At 40.9% G+C, this 15885-nt stretch overlaps 2 protein-coding genes across 3 annotated transcripts in view; one reads left to right on the top strand and one right to left on the bottom strand.

Moving 5' to 3' along the window:
- Nucleotides 1–12149, top strand: part of LOC109032283 (PI-PLC X domain-containing protein 1) — a 31273-nt gene extending 19124 nt beyond the window's left edge. Inside the window, exons 3-6 of the mRNA XM_072297700.1 lie at nucleotides 1403–1578; nucleotides 4029–4236; nucleotides 4986–5253; nucleotides 9776–12149. Of these exons, the coding sequence (XP_072153801.1) occupies nucleotides 1403–1578; nucleotides 4029–4236; nucleotides 4986–5253; nucleotides 9776–10037 (914 nt within the window). The 3' untranslated portion in view covers nucleotides 10038–12149. The remainder of the gene's footprint in view (nucleotides 1–1402; nucleotides 1579–4028; nucleotides 4237–4985; nucleotides 5254–9775) is intronic.
- LOC109032282 (uncharacterized) overlaps nucleotides 11420–15885 on the bottom strand; it is a 29335-nt gene continuing 24869 nt past the window's right edge. For both annotated transcript variants that reach the window (XM_072297699.1, XM_019044340.2), the window contains exons 11-12: nucleotides 14974–15153; nucleotides 11420–12873 (exon numbers count right to left, since the gene is read on the bottom strand). In XM_072297699.1, the coding sequence (XP_072153800.1) occupies nucleotides 12604–12873; nucleotides 14974–15153 (450 nt within the window). In that variant the 3' untranslated portion in view covers nucleotides 11420–12603. The remainder of the gene's footprint in view (nucleotides 12874–14973; nucleotides 15154–15885) is intronic.

The following is a 15885-nucleotide window of genomic DNA, read 5'->3' as shown; positions in this document are numbered from 1 at the left end:
ATTCCACTCACGGCCGGATTAGCGCTCAGGGGCCCGCAAGCTGATTTGTTGAAATTGATAGACAAAGCTATAGACAAAGAGGACAAAAAATAATTGGAAGGATCTTTCCGGTGGGAGCGGGTGATTGCATTCACTGAAAAAAAAAAACGCCGGCCGTGGGAGCCGCAATTACGGGCTATATAGACATACCGTCCGTTCCGGGCTCAAAGGCCGAAAATTCCGGCTGCCGGAGCCGTAGCTTCGGCCTCTGAACCCGGAGCAATCGACGCTACGGCTCCAGCACCCGGAATTTTCGGCCCCATGACGCCAAAAATTCCAGTCTTAAGGGCTCTCTAAAGTCGTCTTTTAGACTCTAAAGACCCGTAGAGGATCTAGAATGAGGGTAAAAAATTGCTGAGGGGGGCCTGAGGAGCAGCACACCGGCATGGCACTCCGACTAAACTAGCTCTGCCATCCACTGATAAGCTTCTCTTGGTATGAATGGCAAGAAGTACTTAATTTAAAAACTCGGAAACCCCGTGCATACTTAAATTGCGGCATTTCCGACTTCACTTTCATTTTACATTTTGAGGGAGTATAGGCAAGTTTATCAATTGAGAAAAAATAAATTTTAAACAGAAAAAAGGTCACAGACTTTTTTTTTTTAAGAAATCACGTTGGTGTTAGTTTTTTAATTAAAGAATGTGGTATGCCTTGCCTTATGACCACAACCCATGAGATACAATGTTTTCGGATTGAGCTATTGATTTACCTTTCAGATACAGGCATGACACTGATTGTGAGGTCAGTCGCAAATAATATTTAGGTCATTTGCAATGGACCCTCGACGTCATTTGAAAAACGCGAACGTTATAGTTTTGATAAGTGTCAAGTCAGTGCCCAGCGGGACTGATCTCTGGTACTTTTTCTAAAACCCTACATGGCCAAGAATGCAAAAGCAATACTACTAGTGCTTAAACCCATGAGCAATGACATCAGAAAGCAATGCATGGGAGTTACTACAGATGAGGGTTCCAAGTGCGATTTTTGATGAAACAAGTGTAAAATCAGTCATTTCAAATTTAATCTGCCGCAGAGTACACTGTGCGATGAAAATTTAACGTTAGGGTTCATGTTTCCATCTCAAAGAGTTCAGTTGTTCATTTTTTTTTAAGTTTGTTTCTTTTCAATTTGAATTGCATTTCGACGGTGAAACTACTACATAAACCACGTATTTTGTTTGCGGTGTTTAAAAATCTCCGCTCACATTTTATTTTTTTAAAAGAGCACAAATCAATATAATTTTTTGTTTTTAGAGTTTTCTTCGCATTGAGAAGAAAAAACACGACAGATTTCAAGAATTGACCTTATCGTTAAGTTCCATTGCTGTCACTCTTATGTTTTATTATCTTTTCAATGGCAGCGGAAGCAACAAACTGCTTACACACAAATCCACGATGGATGGAGGAGATGAAGTCATCGCTTTCGGGAATGCAATTGAGGAATACGTTCTTGCCAGGCACCCATGATTCCGGTGCATATACCGAGTACGACCCTCTTACCGGCGAAAACCTCTACCAGAAATATGTCTACACCCAGGTAAGTCCAATAAGTGCACCCGGAACTAAGTGACAGTAATTCCAATACGGAATTCACCAATAAGAGCGAGTTTGTTTTAAAGGGATCCTCTTATTTATGATGTTTTTATCCAGTGGCGAGGCGTGAATGAACGACTATCGATATCTCCCCATTTGAATATGTGGTAAAAAATCGATAATTAAAGTGTTCGCTGGCGAACACCTCGTTTTTCGATTATTTTCCATTGGTTTAAATGGCAGATCAATCGATGTATCGCAAAGCTCGCCACGGCACTGGTTCTTTTAGGGGAAAGATAAAGACGCCATGCTCCGTCTGACTGAGATCACCGGGAAGCACAATCGAGCACGTAGACTTGCACTGCCGTGCTGAGGAAAAACGTCGTATGAACATTCGAGAGTTGCCAAATTTCCGCGAGTAAAATGTCTATTTTTTAGGAGGGTTATGCATATTTTCTCTGGAAATTCTCAGATAATGTAGATCTGGTTGCGAATAAAATATTTGACAAAATCAAAGAAAAATATTCACGAATCTCCCTAAAAATTCATACTCTATCGTATGAAATTCCGCAACGTCCGAAAGGTCATACTACGTTCTTCCTTAGCGCGGCAGTGCAGGTCTAAGATGTTGCAGTGTGAAATTGGTAAGAACGGCAGTCAAGTTAATTGACTGCTATACGTCTATGACAGGAGCCGCAGTGGCAAAGCGTGAATGATCGATTATCGATATTTCTCCATTTGAAGTTATGGTAAAGAATCGATTATTAAGGTGTTCGCTGCAAACACCCTGCCTATCGATCCTTTCCCATGGTTTTAAATGGCAAATCAATCGATGTATCGCTAAGTACACCACGCCAGTGAGGAGCCGTGCTTCACCTTCGTGAAGATTAATCATATCAATAGAGTAGTTCAGTGTGACTTCATCATAGCACGCAAACACTCAACAACTCAACTACTGCGAGTCGATTATTGAATCTTTATCGAATGGCCTTGATCGATATACAGCACTGTGAATATAGGGATTTATCGACCCAATTCATTCGATAACGATTCAAGAATTGACCCGCTGATCGACAGAAGTCGCCCAGTGCAGTTAATCTCATACTGGCTCCTTCCGGGGAGGACATGCAAGCAGAGACTTCATCGATGACTGACCATAAACATGAAAAATGCACGTCTCCATTGCAACGTTTTAAAATCTCCAATTATGTTTTAGTTTCCTCGTGGATATGTTATCGAAGTGCTTCTATGCAAATTTGTTGGATTTTTAAAATGAGCGAGGAAAATCAATAAATATCCAGTAGAGACTTTTGGTTGCTTTTCTTTTCAAAAATATCTGAGTCATGAGAGAGACGTATCAGTGGCGTGGCGTGCTTTGCGATGTATCGATTGTTATGCCATTTAAATCTATGGAAAAGGATCAATAAACAGGGTGTTCGCAGCGAACACCTTATAATCGATTCTTCACCATAGGTTTAAAGGGCATAACAATCGATACATCGCAATTCACGCCACGCCACTGGATTAAAGGAATGTAATCGGTGAGGGAAAGTTAAATTTGAAGATCAGAACTAATTTTCTTACCATCTTTTTCAAAAAGTGGCGGGGACAAGGAGTCGTTTCCCGAAGAAAGAGACGTAGGTAATTCCATTCCAAGGGCACATAGTTGACTAAAAATATGGATATTTTACAAAAATGTGACCCTGCAATTTCTGTCCAAAATTTTGCTGATTTTTTCTTGTCGTCCGAAGAATAATCTGTGAGATTTTCTGTATGAAATGCCTAGTGGTTGCCTTAAATGTCTAGTTAAAATGTGGGCTCTGGAAGAATACTCGCAATGTTCAAATGTTGCTACATCCTCTTGTCTGGGAAACGATGTAGAGTCCTCTCACTTTGAATGGGCCTGTTGCATGCAAGAGATACAGCCGTGCGAATAGACGTTTCAGAGGTTAAATGACACGAAAATTACGATGGTCACATTAAAAAAGTCTGAAATACACTCCTTACTGCGCAATTTGTGTTGTTAGGAACGCGCTTTTTCAAATTTCCCGCGTCTGGGGGCAGTTTTCTAACGGAAACAATTAACGGCAACTCGCGGCTATTTCCGGTCAACTAAAACTGACAACATAACCTAAAAATCGGAGCTCGTGACATCGTGAAATGAAATGTAGAAGGATTGCGTTGGATATATAATTTTCGTGTCATTTAACCTCTGAAAAGTCTATTCACGCGGCTGTATCTCTTGCATGCAACAGGCCCATTCCAGGATGGGAAGAGGTGCAAAACACATGAGAGTAATTGAGAACACGCCTAGAGGAACTCTTTATCGTTGCATCAAGGTCTCTTTATTCGCATTGTATGCACATCTACTCTTCCGCCGATGTTTAACTGTGAAATATTTTCTTTTTAACAAGGTAGGAACATTTTATTTCCTTTTCTCGTATTTTTTTAAAGGACGAAACAATCTTAGGACAGATGATTTACGGTGCCCGGTACTTCGATTTGCGAGTTGGTAATTACAACCGATCCTCCAGCGACACCTGGTGGGTCAACCACGGACTCAGTAGGACTCATCCTTTGAGGGAGGTCATTCATGATATCAAACAGTTCCTGGATAACACACAAGAAATCATCCTATTGGATTTCCACGAGTTTCCAGTCGGTGAGTTTAATGAGAGATTAGTCTCTGTGCTATATGCCGGTGGAGAAAAAAATACGATTAAAAGAGTGTATGTCAGAGACACACGACAGATAGGGCGAAAAACGTTACCCAAACTAAACTCTGTAGCATCCTAAATCTGCCGGTTAAGGTATATGAGCTGCAAGAGGTGGAAGGTAAGAAATACTAAAAATGTCTGCCTTTTTTGTTGCTTCGTTGGGATCGAAAAGTTTGTATAATCGTTTGTTGCTAAGAACGATTGACACAATTAATCGTACCCAATGAAATAGATGCGATTTAAGTGATTTTTTCGTTTGGAAAATAGATTTTTCAAGAAAATCGATTAAAAATCCGCAACATTAGAACATAATCACATAAAGATCGAACCGAGGAAAAGAGGTCGGCAGATATATTTCTCGTTTATCGACGGTGTCAGTCGGCAATCACATAACTCGGTTTGCGACGTCGCAGACTTCCTATCATACTTTATTTTTTAAATGGAAAATTACTCAACGGCATTTCTTTAAAACTGCCGTGATTTTTCTTCTCTGTGCGAATAAAATTCTGCATGAACTTCACGGAATGATGTCAAATTGTTCTCCTTTAAAAAAATAATATAGAGGCGGAGATTCTCAGACACCGCAAACGAGATATGTGATTGCGGACTTACTCCGTCGTTATACTTAACTGAAGAAAATATAAGGTTCAATGCTTATTTTTAGTACGACTAATTGCGTGGAACTTATTTGCAGGGTTCAAGTCGAAGAAGAACTTGCCGCACGATAGCCTGGTGAAGTACCTGCTGGCTCACTTCCGGGATTACCTGGTGCCGGCTTCGGTGAGTTGGGCGGCGAGCGTGGGCGACATCTGGAACTCCGGGCGGCGGCTCATCATCTCCTACAACGACGAGGACGTCGTCGACCGCTACGGCGACTCCCTCTGGCTCCCCGTCCACCAGAAGTGGGGCAACGTCCAGAACCTCGACAACCTCAAGAACTACCTCGATCTCGTCGTCAAGAGGTAAAGGCAACTCAACTACATTTCGCAATTAGCAGGATAATAAGACTAAAAATTCGATCCCAACTGCAAAACAGGGTCAAACAAAGGAAAATGCATCGCTCTGCGGAGAAAAATTAAGGGCACATATGTTGTTTTTAAAATGAGCTAGGAACAGTAATCCCTTATTGCAAAATGCCGTCCTCCTATGGTGTTATAAAGTACGATGGTTAAACTCCAAAGATGATATTAGAGAGGAAATGTCAAAGCTCAAATTTTGACTTCCTCAAGAACTACCTCGATCTCGTCGTCAAGAGGTAAAGCCTACTGGACTGCATTTTTCAATATGCAGGAGAATAAGACGAAAATTCGACCTGAACTGCAAAACAGGGTCAAACAAAGGAAAATGCATCGCTCTGCGGAGAAAAATTAAGAGCACATATGTTGTTTTTAAAATGAGCTAGGAACAGTAATCCCTCATTGCAAAATGCCGTCCTCCTATGGTGTTATAAAGTACGATGGTTAAACTCCAAAGATGATATTAGAGAGGAAATGTCAAAGCTCAAATTTTGACTTCCTCAAGAACTACCTCGATCTCGTCGTCAAGAGGTAAAGCCTCCCTGGTAAAAATTGGCAGTAGAATCTGTGTTCCAAAATACCATAGACTTACAGCCGGCTGTAAGATTTCCAATAGCTTCTATAGCCGGCAACACAATTTCTTATAGCCTTTTATAGCCGATGGCGATTAAGCAACAGCCAGGCGATAAAGCGTTTGCTAAACGTTACTAATTACGGATGCTAGGACCTGGTGAATTTTTGGACTACCGCTCTCTTTTTGGGCCATTGTATCTTGATTTATTTTGCGAGGAAAGCTCCGTACGTTTGAAGGATGCCTGCCATTCCTAATATGTTGGAGCGCCTTCAATTTCGTATGATACTGTGCAATACCTTTGGTGTGAAATAGTTGCTTCAAGCGCCGTGGTACGCTGCGGCGCGGCGGGCGGGCAGCCAGCGGGAAATGCGCATTGGCACCTACAAACCTAACAGGGATACTTCACGCGTTGCGCAATGCGTGAAGTATCCCTGTTAGGTTTGTAGGCGCCAGTGCGCCGCTGCTTCGTTTTGTGTTAGGCTCTAATATTTAATCTGGCGGAGTCAGCGTTATTTAACTCATGACTTTGAAATGTTTGCCCATCCTGTATGGATTATTCTCATTTTAATTGATAAAAAAAAATATGTAATAAAGGAAAATATAATGTGTGTTTTGTAAATATGAAGATGGTTCCGTACAAACTTGACGATTTACAAAGCACACGAATTTCTACACAATTTCTTATAGCCTTTTATGATCGATGGCGAAAAAGCAACAGCCAGGCTATGAAGTGTAAAGCCCGGCGATAGGAACTATAGCCCGGCTGCATAATTTTTTATCGCTTCGTATAGCTCGGCCGTAAGATTTTTTCGGCATTCTACAGCCAGCTATATGATTTTCTGTAGCCTTCTTTAGCCGGCTATAAGAATTCCTATGGTATTTTGAAACGCAGCTCTTATCGCCAATTGTTACCCGGGCTACTGGACTGCATTTGTCAATATGAAGGAGAATAAGACTAAAACTTCGACCCGAACTGCATGTAAGGGGATAAAAGAAGACTGCTGGGTCCACAATAGTCTGCTAAAAAACAAGGTCAAGAATATTGCCAGAAATGAGAACTCAAACTTTTGACTCTGATTGAAATTTTTGTAATTTTTTTTGGCCTTGTTTTGCCCGCAGAATAAAGTGGACCTAGCACTCTTCTCCCGCCCCGTTTTTCGATAAGGAACTGATATTTTTGGTTCATGCCTGGAAACACCTATCCGCATGGGGAGTGTTAAAATGGGGAAGAAAGAGGAAGAAAAAGAGGCATAAAGACGGGAAAGAAGAGGGAAAAAAATAGAAGGGGGAGTTAGGAGGGAGAACGCAGACAAAGAAGGTGGAGAAGAAGGAGAAGAAGAAAAAGAAGAGGAAGAAGAGGAAGAAGAAGAAAAAGAGGAAGAGGAGGGAGAGAAGAAGAAGCATCCACCTGCGTAGAAAAATTCAGAGTACATATGTTGTTTCTAAAATGAGGTAGAAACTGTTATTCTTTATTACAAAATTCCGTCTTCCTGTGGTGTCATAAAATACGAAGGTTAATTGCGAAAGATGCTATTAGAGAGGAAATGTCAAATGTCAAATCTTGCCCCTCTCCCCCATGGAATATTCACTTTTTCCTGCAGAGAGGAAAGTTTCGCACTATTACTTTGGAATTGATTCGTTACGACCAATTGAAAAGATTACCGCAGATAATTACTAGTGGGTACTGTGGTTAGTTTCATATTTCAAAAAATTAAACATTGTCAAAGATTTTAATCACTGTACCAGAGATCCGTATTTTTCTTCAGCCGTCGATAAACTCTAGTTTTTATGGGCTTCTTAAACTTATTGAGTTAAAGTTAGTTCGAACATTTCTGTGTATACTTTGATATTCAGGGCACAAACACATCAAAATCATGACTTTAAATTTTTGAAGGTGACCATAAACCGGCAAGGAAAAAACAAAAACAATTCGAGCCATAATGCTGATTTTTATCATTTTGAAATCCTAGCATGTCGAAAAAAAAATTGGAAATGTTTCAATTGAGGAACGGAGCTCTGGACTTAGGGGCTAGGCAGTCGAATAGGATTATGATATTTGAGTCTTAAATAAGGAGAGAAGAGAGGAAACACTCATGGGAGCCATGTTCTCTGGCTTGGGAGTCTTTGATGAGTATACGCTTGATTGTCAACGGTATGTTTCGCCCTCAACTGAGGAGGTATGCAACACGCGTTCCTAGATGTTAAAATAGTCGTATCCAACGAAATTAGACGGCGATGCCAGGATCAGTGGTGAAAGTAAACAGTAATCTAATCCTTCTCCCTCTCCTTCCTCCTCTACATATATTTTCTCTCCCTCCTCTTTTACTCCTTCACATTCTCCTTTCCCTTTTCCTTCCTCTTCTTCATTCTATTCTACAGCCTCTTTTTTTCCTCCTTCTCCTTATATTTCTTCTCCCTCCTTTTATTTCCGTCACCTCTCCTCTTTGATCACCTTCTATGTCCTTCCGCTCTTCCTTCCCCACTTTGATACTACCTACGCAGATAGATGCTTTCCGGAACGGGCCAAAAATATTAGTTCCTTATTATGAAGAAAATGCGGATAGTGCATCGTTTTTCAGACAAGTGTCGGTGATTTTGATAATGCGCGTTAAATTCAGTAAAAATTAAAATAGAGAATTTGCACACACATTTTTTATTGATTCATCTAAGAGTGTTTGAAGAGCTGATTTTTCCGTATTTTTTATAATTACTTTCCAATATGGGGAATAGTCTGAAAATAAATGTAAAAGTGAGGAAATGCACCGCTTAGTGACGTCATCTAGTGGCAATTCCGATTTAAACACATGTATTTCAGCAGATTAGATCATTTTTGATATATTTGCCTGCTCATCTCGTCCAAGATTTTGGACTCCATGCTCATCGCTAAACTTCTCACTTCTTTGCTTGAGCATGGAGTCCAATAGCAAGTAGACCTTTTTTAGTTTTATAGTTCATCATGATCGAAAATCGTATACCTCTCTTATCTAATCTAACTTGAACCCAACCTAATCTAACCTAACCTAACCTAACCTAACCTAACCTACCTAACCTAACCAATGCACAATTTTTTACGAAAACACTTTTTTACGTCTTTATTTCACAAAAATTGTCTGAATAAATTTTTGGACCATATGCTCTTGTGTTGTCAGAGAATACCTACATCCCACAATTTTGGACGCTATGCTCACTTCGATTTTTCTAAAAAATTATCCCTCATTAAAGTGAGCATGGAGTCCAAGATCTTGGACGTGATGAGCAACCGGACATTATATAGGTGATCATGGAGTCCAATATCATGGACGCGATGCTACATTACCAATTCAGGCACCTGCAAATTCTCCATTCTCATTCAGAGAAAACAGCTCGCGCATTTGAGCATGATAGCCCCTCCTGGAGAAAAATGCTGTTTAGTGCAAGACTAGTTACGATGAGAATTTCAGTCGTGTACTGAATTTAACGCACATCGGCAAAATCACCAACACTTGCCTAGTTCCTTATTCTAGGTGGCGGTAGCCACCCTGGCCCAATCCTAAAAAAAACTCCCCCTAAAAAATTGACCCCCCCTCCCAAAAAAAATAACAGGACTCACGTCATAATGCACATAGTTCCGTTTGGCAGGAGTACGTCCGAATGTAGTCCAATTGGACGTATTTCTATCAAACGGAACTGAGGGCCAATTTGAGTTCCTTTTGAGGAATTTAGAATGCCGGTTAGCGCGTTCCGTCAAACGGACCTAAGCGCCATGGAAAATCATTGCGAGTATAGGACAGAATAAGCCGGACGCCCAATTCCGCCGCCAATCCAAGCCCCCCTCTACCTTCCTCGCCCTATGGCGCTTACGTCCGTTTGACAGAAATATGTCCAATTAATCTGAATCTTTTGTTCGTTGCGCAGTCGTCCAGCGTACCAATGGGCGGCGATGGCGCAGATGACACCGCGAACGATGGACGTGATCCTGAATCGGTTGGACGGTCTGCGGAAGATGGCGCACACGGTGAACGGGGCCGTGACGATGTGGTTCCGCGGAAGTTGGGGTCGCACCTGCAACATCGTCGCCGTGGATTTCCTCCGGAGCACGGGCGTCGTCGAAGCCGCCATCCAATGGAACAAGCGACGCAGCAAACGCACCAATTGCGACTTCGAGCAGTACCCCTAACCTAGGTCAACCCCGATGAAAAAACGAGTGGTCCAGTTTCCTTCTCTTAGGGAATTACAGTCAGAAACAATGCGCACGGTGATTCTAGGTTAACCCGCCACGAAACAAGAGCGTGTCCTGTGGATCAAAATAACATAACACTTTTACCTGTGAAATTTTATTTATTGGTGATGCTCCCAGGGCTACAGCCCCCCTTCTCACGAAATGCCGGGACTTAAATCGTTCCTACTGCATTTTGGCCATGGCCATGCACCAAATCTCATGGAAATTGATACGTTACCATAATTTGATAACCTGAATTCATTAGTGACATTGAAAAAATCGAAATCTCAGTTAAAACTAGATTTTCGAGGGGTCCACAAAATACTATCTTCATACGAAAAAAACCGGGTTATCGGCCTTTCCAAGTCTAAGATATCGATTTTCTAATGCCACTAACCAAATCAGCGAATCGAATGGCAAGGATGGATACCCACTTTCATGAGACTCGGTGCATTGCCGTTGCGAAAATTCAGGGGGGTCTGCGGTCTGGGGATTTGATCTCGGATCATCCCGTATATAGCTGAGACTTTGCACTCACATTTCAAGGGACGTCACGATGAGCCACCCTAATGTCACAATGGAGGGCAATCCTAATCGAAAATAATCCTAATCAGCGGGCCGATTATTGAAACTTATAGTTAAAGCTATAGACAAAGACGACAAAAGGGATTTGGAGGGATCCTATTGGTGGAAGCAGGTGGTGGCAATGGACATGGGAGGTAGGTAATGGACTAACTAACGGCAACCTACTAAAAACCCGACAGTTAGTCCATCATTTTCTTTCTTAGTCTATGAGAACCAACCATGTCAACCAATAGGATCGCTCCATAATCCCTATGTCTTCTTTGTCTATCGCTTTGTCCATCAGTTTCAATAATCGGCCCGCAGATTTGGCAATGAGAAGTCATGATCTTGGGTTGCACATACAGACGGTAGACCGCCCATTCTGGAATCAGAGATAATGAATTCTGTATTTAAGAGCTATAGCTTCAGGTTTATTAGTCGGAGCAACGACTCCGACCAATGAATCCGGATTGAATGATGTATCCATAATCAAAAATAAACTTTAAATACGGATTTCTTGACCAGGTGCTATTTTACGCCCTATATTATAAAGCTTGTGATTATGGAGCTTGGAGTGCCTCAATGAAAGAACCGCCTCAGGTTCCTGAAAGGTTACCTAAAAGACGCTTATAAAATCAGACTCGTTTGTTGAAATTTTTAAAATTATTATACGACTAGTAAGCCAAACATTTTTTTCCCAGTGTTCCTGTTTTAATTTAAAGTCATAAGGTAAGTATCTTGTAAATACTTGTAAAAAAGCTGAACGAAATAAAGTGTTACATTTTTATCGTATTTCTTTATTAGGGTATTCAAATTAGCAAACTTATAAGTGTTTGAAGAGCTTATTAGGCTTGTATTTTCATATGTTTCCAAATATCCCTATAACATGTCCATGCAAAAAGTCTAGTTCTGGGAAGACATTTCGGAAAAATCCACGCAATTTCTGGGATAGGTAGATAAAACTTAAACCTAGCATGAAAATATCGGTGACTTGGAGCAAAAAGGTTGTATTTGTAAGTTACATTTTTGGACAAATTGAGTCATTTTTATTCCTCATTGGTTCAGAAGAGGTTCAATACGGGTGAAAAAATTTGGAAATGATATCTAACGCCAGACAAGAGATGCGGAATTTCAGAAATAGTAAATCGCGAGGGGATTTTTAGGACCACTGGGCAGTTTCCTCGTATATAAAACGGAAAAATATAGTTACGACCCTTCTGCTCTAAACTATTGATATTACAATTGATTCATAAAGCAATCGGCGAAATAACTCGGCAATCAGCCGAACTGAATCCATAAAATCGTGACGACACAGCATTTTTTTTGTTTTCTAGTCAAAATAACGTAACTATATTTCAACGTTCCATAATTTCCCCTCACAAATTATACATATTTTTGGCAAGAAACCGTTGGGCACTTCTAATCGAAAATTTCACCGATTCTTTTCGAACTACTTGCAAAAATCAGCAACATTTTGAGTAGAAACCACAGGGTCACATCCTTGAATATATATATATATATATATATATATATATATATATATATATATATATATATATATAATATTTGAGTCAATTTTACAACCTTAAGATGCAGTTACGTTTTTTCACCTGGTAAACAATTGACTTGATGGAAAATTTGAATCCACCACGAGTACAAAACTTCCAAGTGGGACTTGAAGTTCTAGTCACATGGATCTCTGAAATTTTCGAATCGTGTATCTGAGAACTTGATGTCCAGCTGCCGAAGTTCGGACCGCACATCTGAAGTACTTCAGTACTTCGGTTGACTTAATAGACGTTTCAACCGAAGTGCCGAAGTACTTCCGATATGTGACCCGAGCTTCAGCAGCTGAACCTCAAGTTTTCGAATGTGCGATCCGAAAACTTCAGAGATCCATTTGACTTGAGCTTCGGGGCAAACGCACGAAGTTTTTTTCTCCAGAGAGGTTGAAGCATATTTAGCAACTCAGCGGACGAATATTAAGGGCTTCAGCGTCACCACCCTGGTTGCCTCCCTTGATGGCGGTGAGAAGGGGGAAAACGTTGGCTTTCCAAAACTTCGTAGCCCGTTCGACGAGATCCTCGGTGAAGTCTTTGTCGAATTCCACGGGGATGATCTCCACGCGTCGAGAAGTCTCGAAATCGGGTGCGCTCACGCAGAAGAGCCCTTTCTTCCGTCCCGTCATGTACATCTGCAACTGGATCTGGGCCAAATACCGCTTCTTTACCTGATTGAAACCATTGGATCACCAATATAATCATGATCAATTGGACTGCATTTTGCAATGTGGAACTATAAATCCTGGCTCGGTTTAAAAACAACGTATGTGCCATTAGTTTCCCCGTGCACATAAGTGTTTTTTCAGATGAGCCAGATTTATAGTTCCAAATCGCAAAATGCAATCCAATTGGCTACCAAAAAAATCTTAGTGAAAGACTTAAATATCAACCAAGACTTGTGATTTATGCCTTAGTTCCTCTTTGATGAAGATTGAGGATAGAGCCGTCGGATTAACGGTGAAATTGATGTGTATGCAAAACGTGATTTAGTGCTCATTCTGCACACCCCAAAGGAGTAATACTTCCCTAGAAAATTGTATACCAAGGGTAATTCTTGAAGTGCCTCCGGAATGTGATATCTATAGGAAGAAAGAAGTCTCTCGATCTTCCATTCCTTCCTGGAGCCCTCAATAACCCCCCCCCCCCCCCCATAATTTTTGCTCTTTTCTTGTTGACAGCTCCTATACAAGGCCGCAGTATACAAACAGGATAACAATTCTTAAAAAACCTTCAAAAATTATTCTTCAATAAAAAGCGCGAGACTAAAACAGTTTCCATAGATAAGAAAATTAAAAAAATTGATAGTTTTTTAACTTAAGAAGGGTCCACCCGAGCAGCTCCCTAGCGCCTTTGGGACTTGAAAACTGTAGCAGGGGCCCTGATTTGACCCTGAACAAAATGACAAACATTGAAATTTAAACATTAGGTCAAGTTCGAGCCGACTACTGACTTTGATTTCGAGCCAAGTACTTTAAAATTTATGTTATGACGCGTCGTAAATAATAAGCAGTTAGATATTTCTTAATTTGAGCAATATTTGATGGTTTTTATCGCCTCCTTCCCCTCTGTCTTCGTTTGCAAAATTACTTTTGACGTCCAGCATAGTCTTTAAGTGAGCCAAAAAATAATGTGACTTTTTGTTCTGAAACAGCATTTTGCACCCTCTAACTTTGTCAACTATCATTAATTTGTAGTATTTTTTTTTAAACTTGCCGCCTGCATATAGATTTCTATAAACTCGAAAAACACTTTTTCAGTCTGCAACACTGCAACCTGAGGTATCTGGTCTCCAAGTTTAGCCGTCGATACAAAATTTCAGGGAGCTGACTTTTGTCAAACGTTATTTTAAGGCGAAAAGCTGTCTTAACGTCAGGGCCGGATTTACCTACTTGCCGTCCATGGGCCACCTGTATTTTGCCGCCCCCTTCTCATTCGCTTTGAAACATCTATAAAAACCATCAAGTGAACGCGCCGGAAGGGAAGGGGTGTATAAGACGCGTTTACCTGTGTTGGACACATTTTTTGCGAAAGCCCTGTCAACACTACTAGCAAAAATTCACGGAACTTGGCGCGAAAGTTAAGTTCCGTAAACCTATCTCTGTGTGGACAAGGCCTCCCATTTATAAGAAATGAACGAAAAAATAATGACAGAACAAACATAAATGTGGCTTAATAATTTAAACTTCCACCGCCGCGCAGCGCTGATCGCACTATGTTTGGGACAATGCGTGAAGTATTTCTACAGTCTTGTAGGCGCTATGCGTTTCACGCCAACCGCTGCCGACCGCACTGTCTTTGACGCTATGCGTGAAGTATTCATGCAGTCTTGTAGGCGCTAATATGTGTTACATGCCGAGACCAGCCACGCCGAGGGCTTCTCCTTTTCATCTCAAGTCCTCTTCATCATTGCTATTTGCGCCGCGCCGCTACAGGCCAAATTGCGTGTTTGATCTCTCTAATAACTCGACTAATTAAAGGTGCTATCTCTTGTACCACCGCTAAAAGACAAAATTAGAAATTACTATACTCTCAGGAAATGAAAGATTTTGTCGCCTCTTCTCGTATGTAATTTTTTTATACCTGCATTTAAAAAAAATGCAAAATTTGCCGCCCCCTGAATTTGCCGCCATGGCCCGCGGCCCACGAGGGCACCCCCTAAATCCGGCCCTGCTTAACGTTTAACCTTTTTCTAGTGGAAAAATAGGGTAAGTTTCTCCATTGGAAGAATTGAAAGTACCGAACATGCAATCGAATTTAGCTTTTGTTACCTTGTTGTCTTTGTCAAGGTATTCCTTGTAAGATTTTTCACTGAATGGAGACTTGATTTCGAGCACGTGAGTGTCATTGATGCCGTCTGGCGAGGCTCCCAAAATCGGGTAAGCCCCAGATAAAAACAATCCACACTTTTTAAAAGGCATCTTCATTTTATTCTCCACCAGTTCTACCACCTGCCAAAAAATTTAGGAATTATATTTTCTTCTGGTCTTTTCTGAGATCCTTCTAGTCATAATACGTACATAAAAAAGTATAAAATGGCTGAATGCGGCTGAAAATCCCTGAAAAATATTTCAAAGAGATGACAGGAGTGAGGCATTTTCATCTCACGGAAAGTTCGTAACGTCTCATTTTAGACGAGGAACTTTTTGATTGGATTTTTTCTCTCTATCCTTGTCAAAAATAAGTTGGCACTACTTTCCCTGCCTTCCACTTTTAGAGACATTGACATTTACCGAAGCCAGTAAATAACGGTTTCCACTCCCTCACTTTGATAATAACCACAAAAATGTAACGAGAGATTTTATTTTTAGCCTCTATCGAGTCGCAATTACGTTTTAAAAAGTTTTCCATTGGAGATGTATGGTCCAACATTTTTTATGAAGGGAAGAGAGCTGAAGGTAAAACATTTCTGAAAATCATAGCAAATGACCTTTTTTGAGGGCAAATTGCCGCGGACCTTCTCTCTCTCTCCTGTCTCCAATGATAAGCTAACCTCATCTTTCCTCTCAAAATTCTTTGCCTCTTCTTACTGGTACCAGATGTACCATAAGACACCAGAGACCCTCTTACCTTTAAAGTAACACCAGAGATGGATCAAACACCACCCTCTTGTTTCCATGATTACAATTTTTCCTGGTAGTTATTATACATACACCGAAAAAAACAGAATTCCGGCCGTGGAA

This window comes from Bemisia tabaci, chromosome 3 (assembly GCF_918797505.1).
Source record: "Bemisia tabaci chromosome 3, PGI_BMITA_v3".
NCBI lineage: Eukaryota > Metazoa > Arthropoda > Insecta > Hemiptera > Aleyrodidae > Bemisia > Bemisia tabaci.
This window is presented reverse-complemented; position numbering and strand designations above follow the sequence as displayed.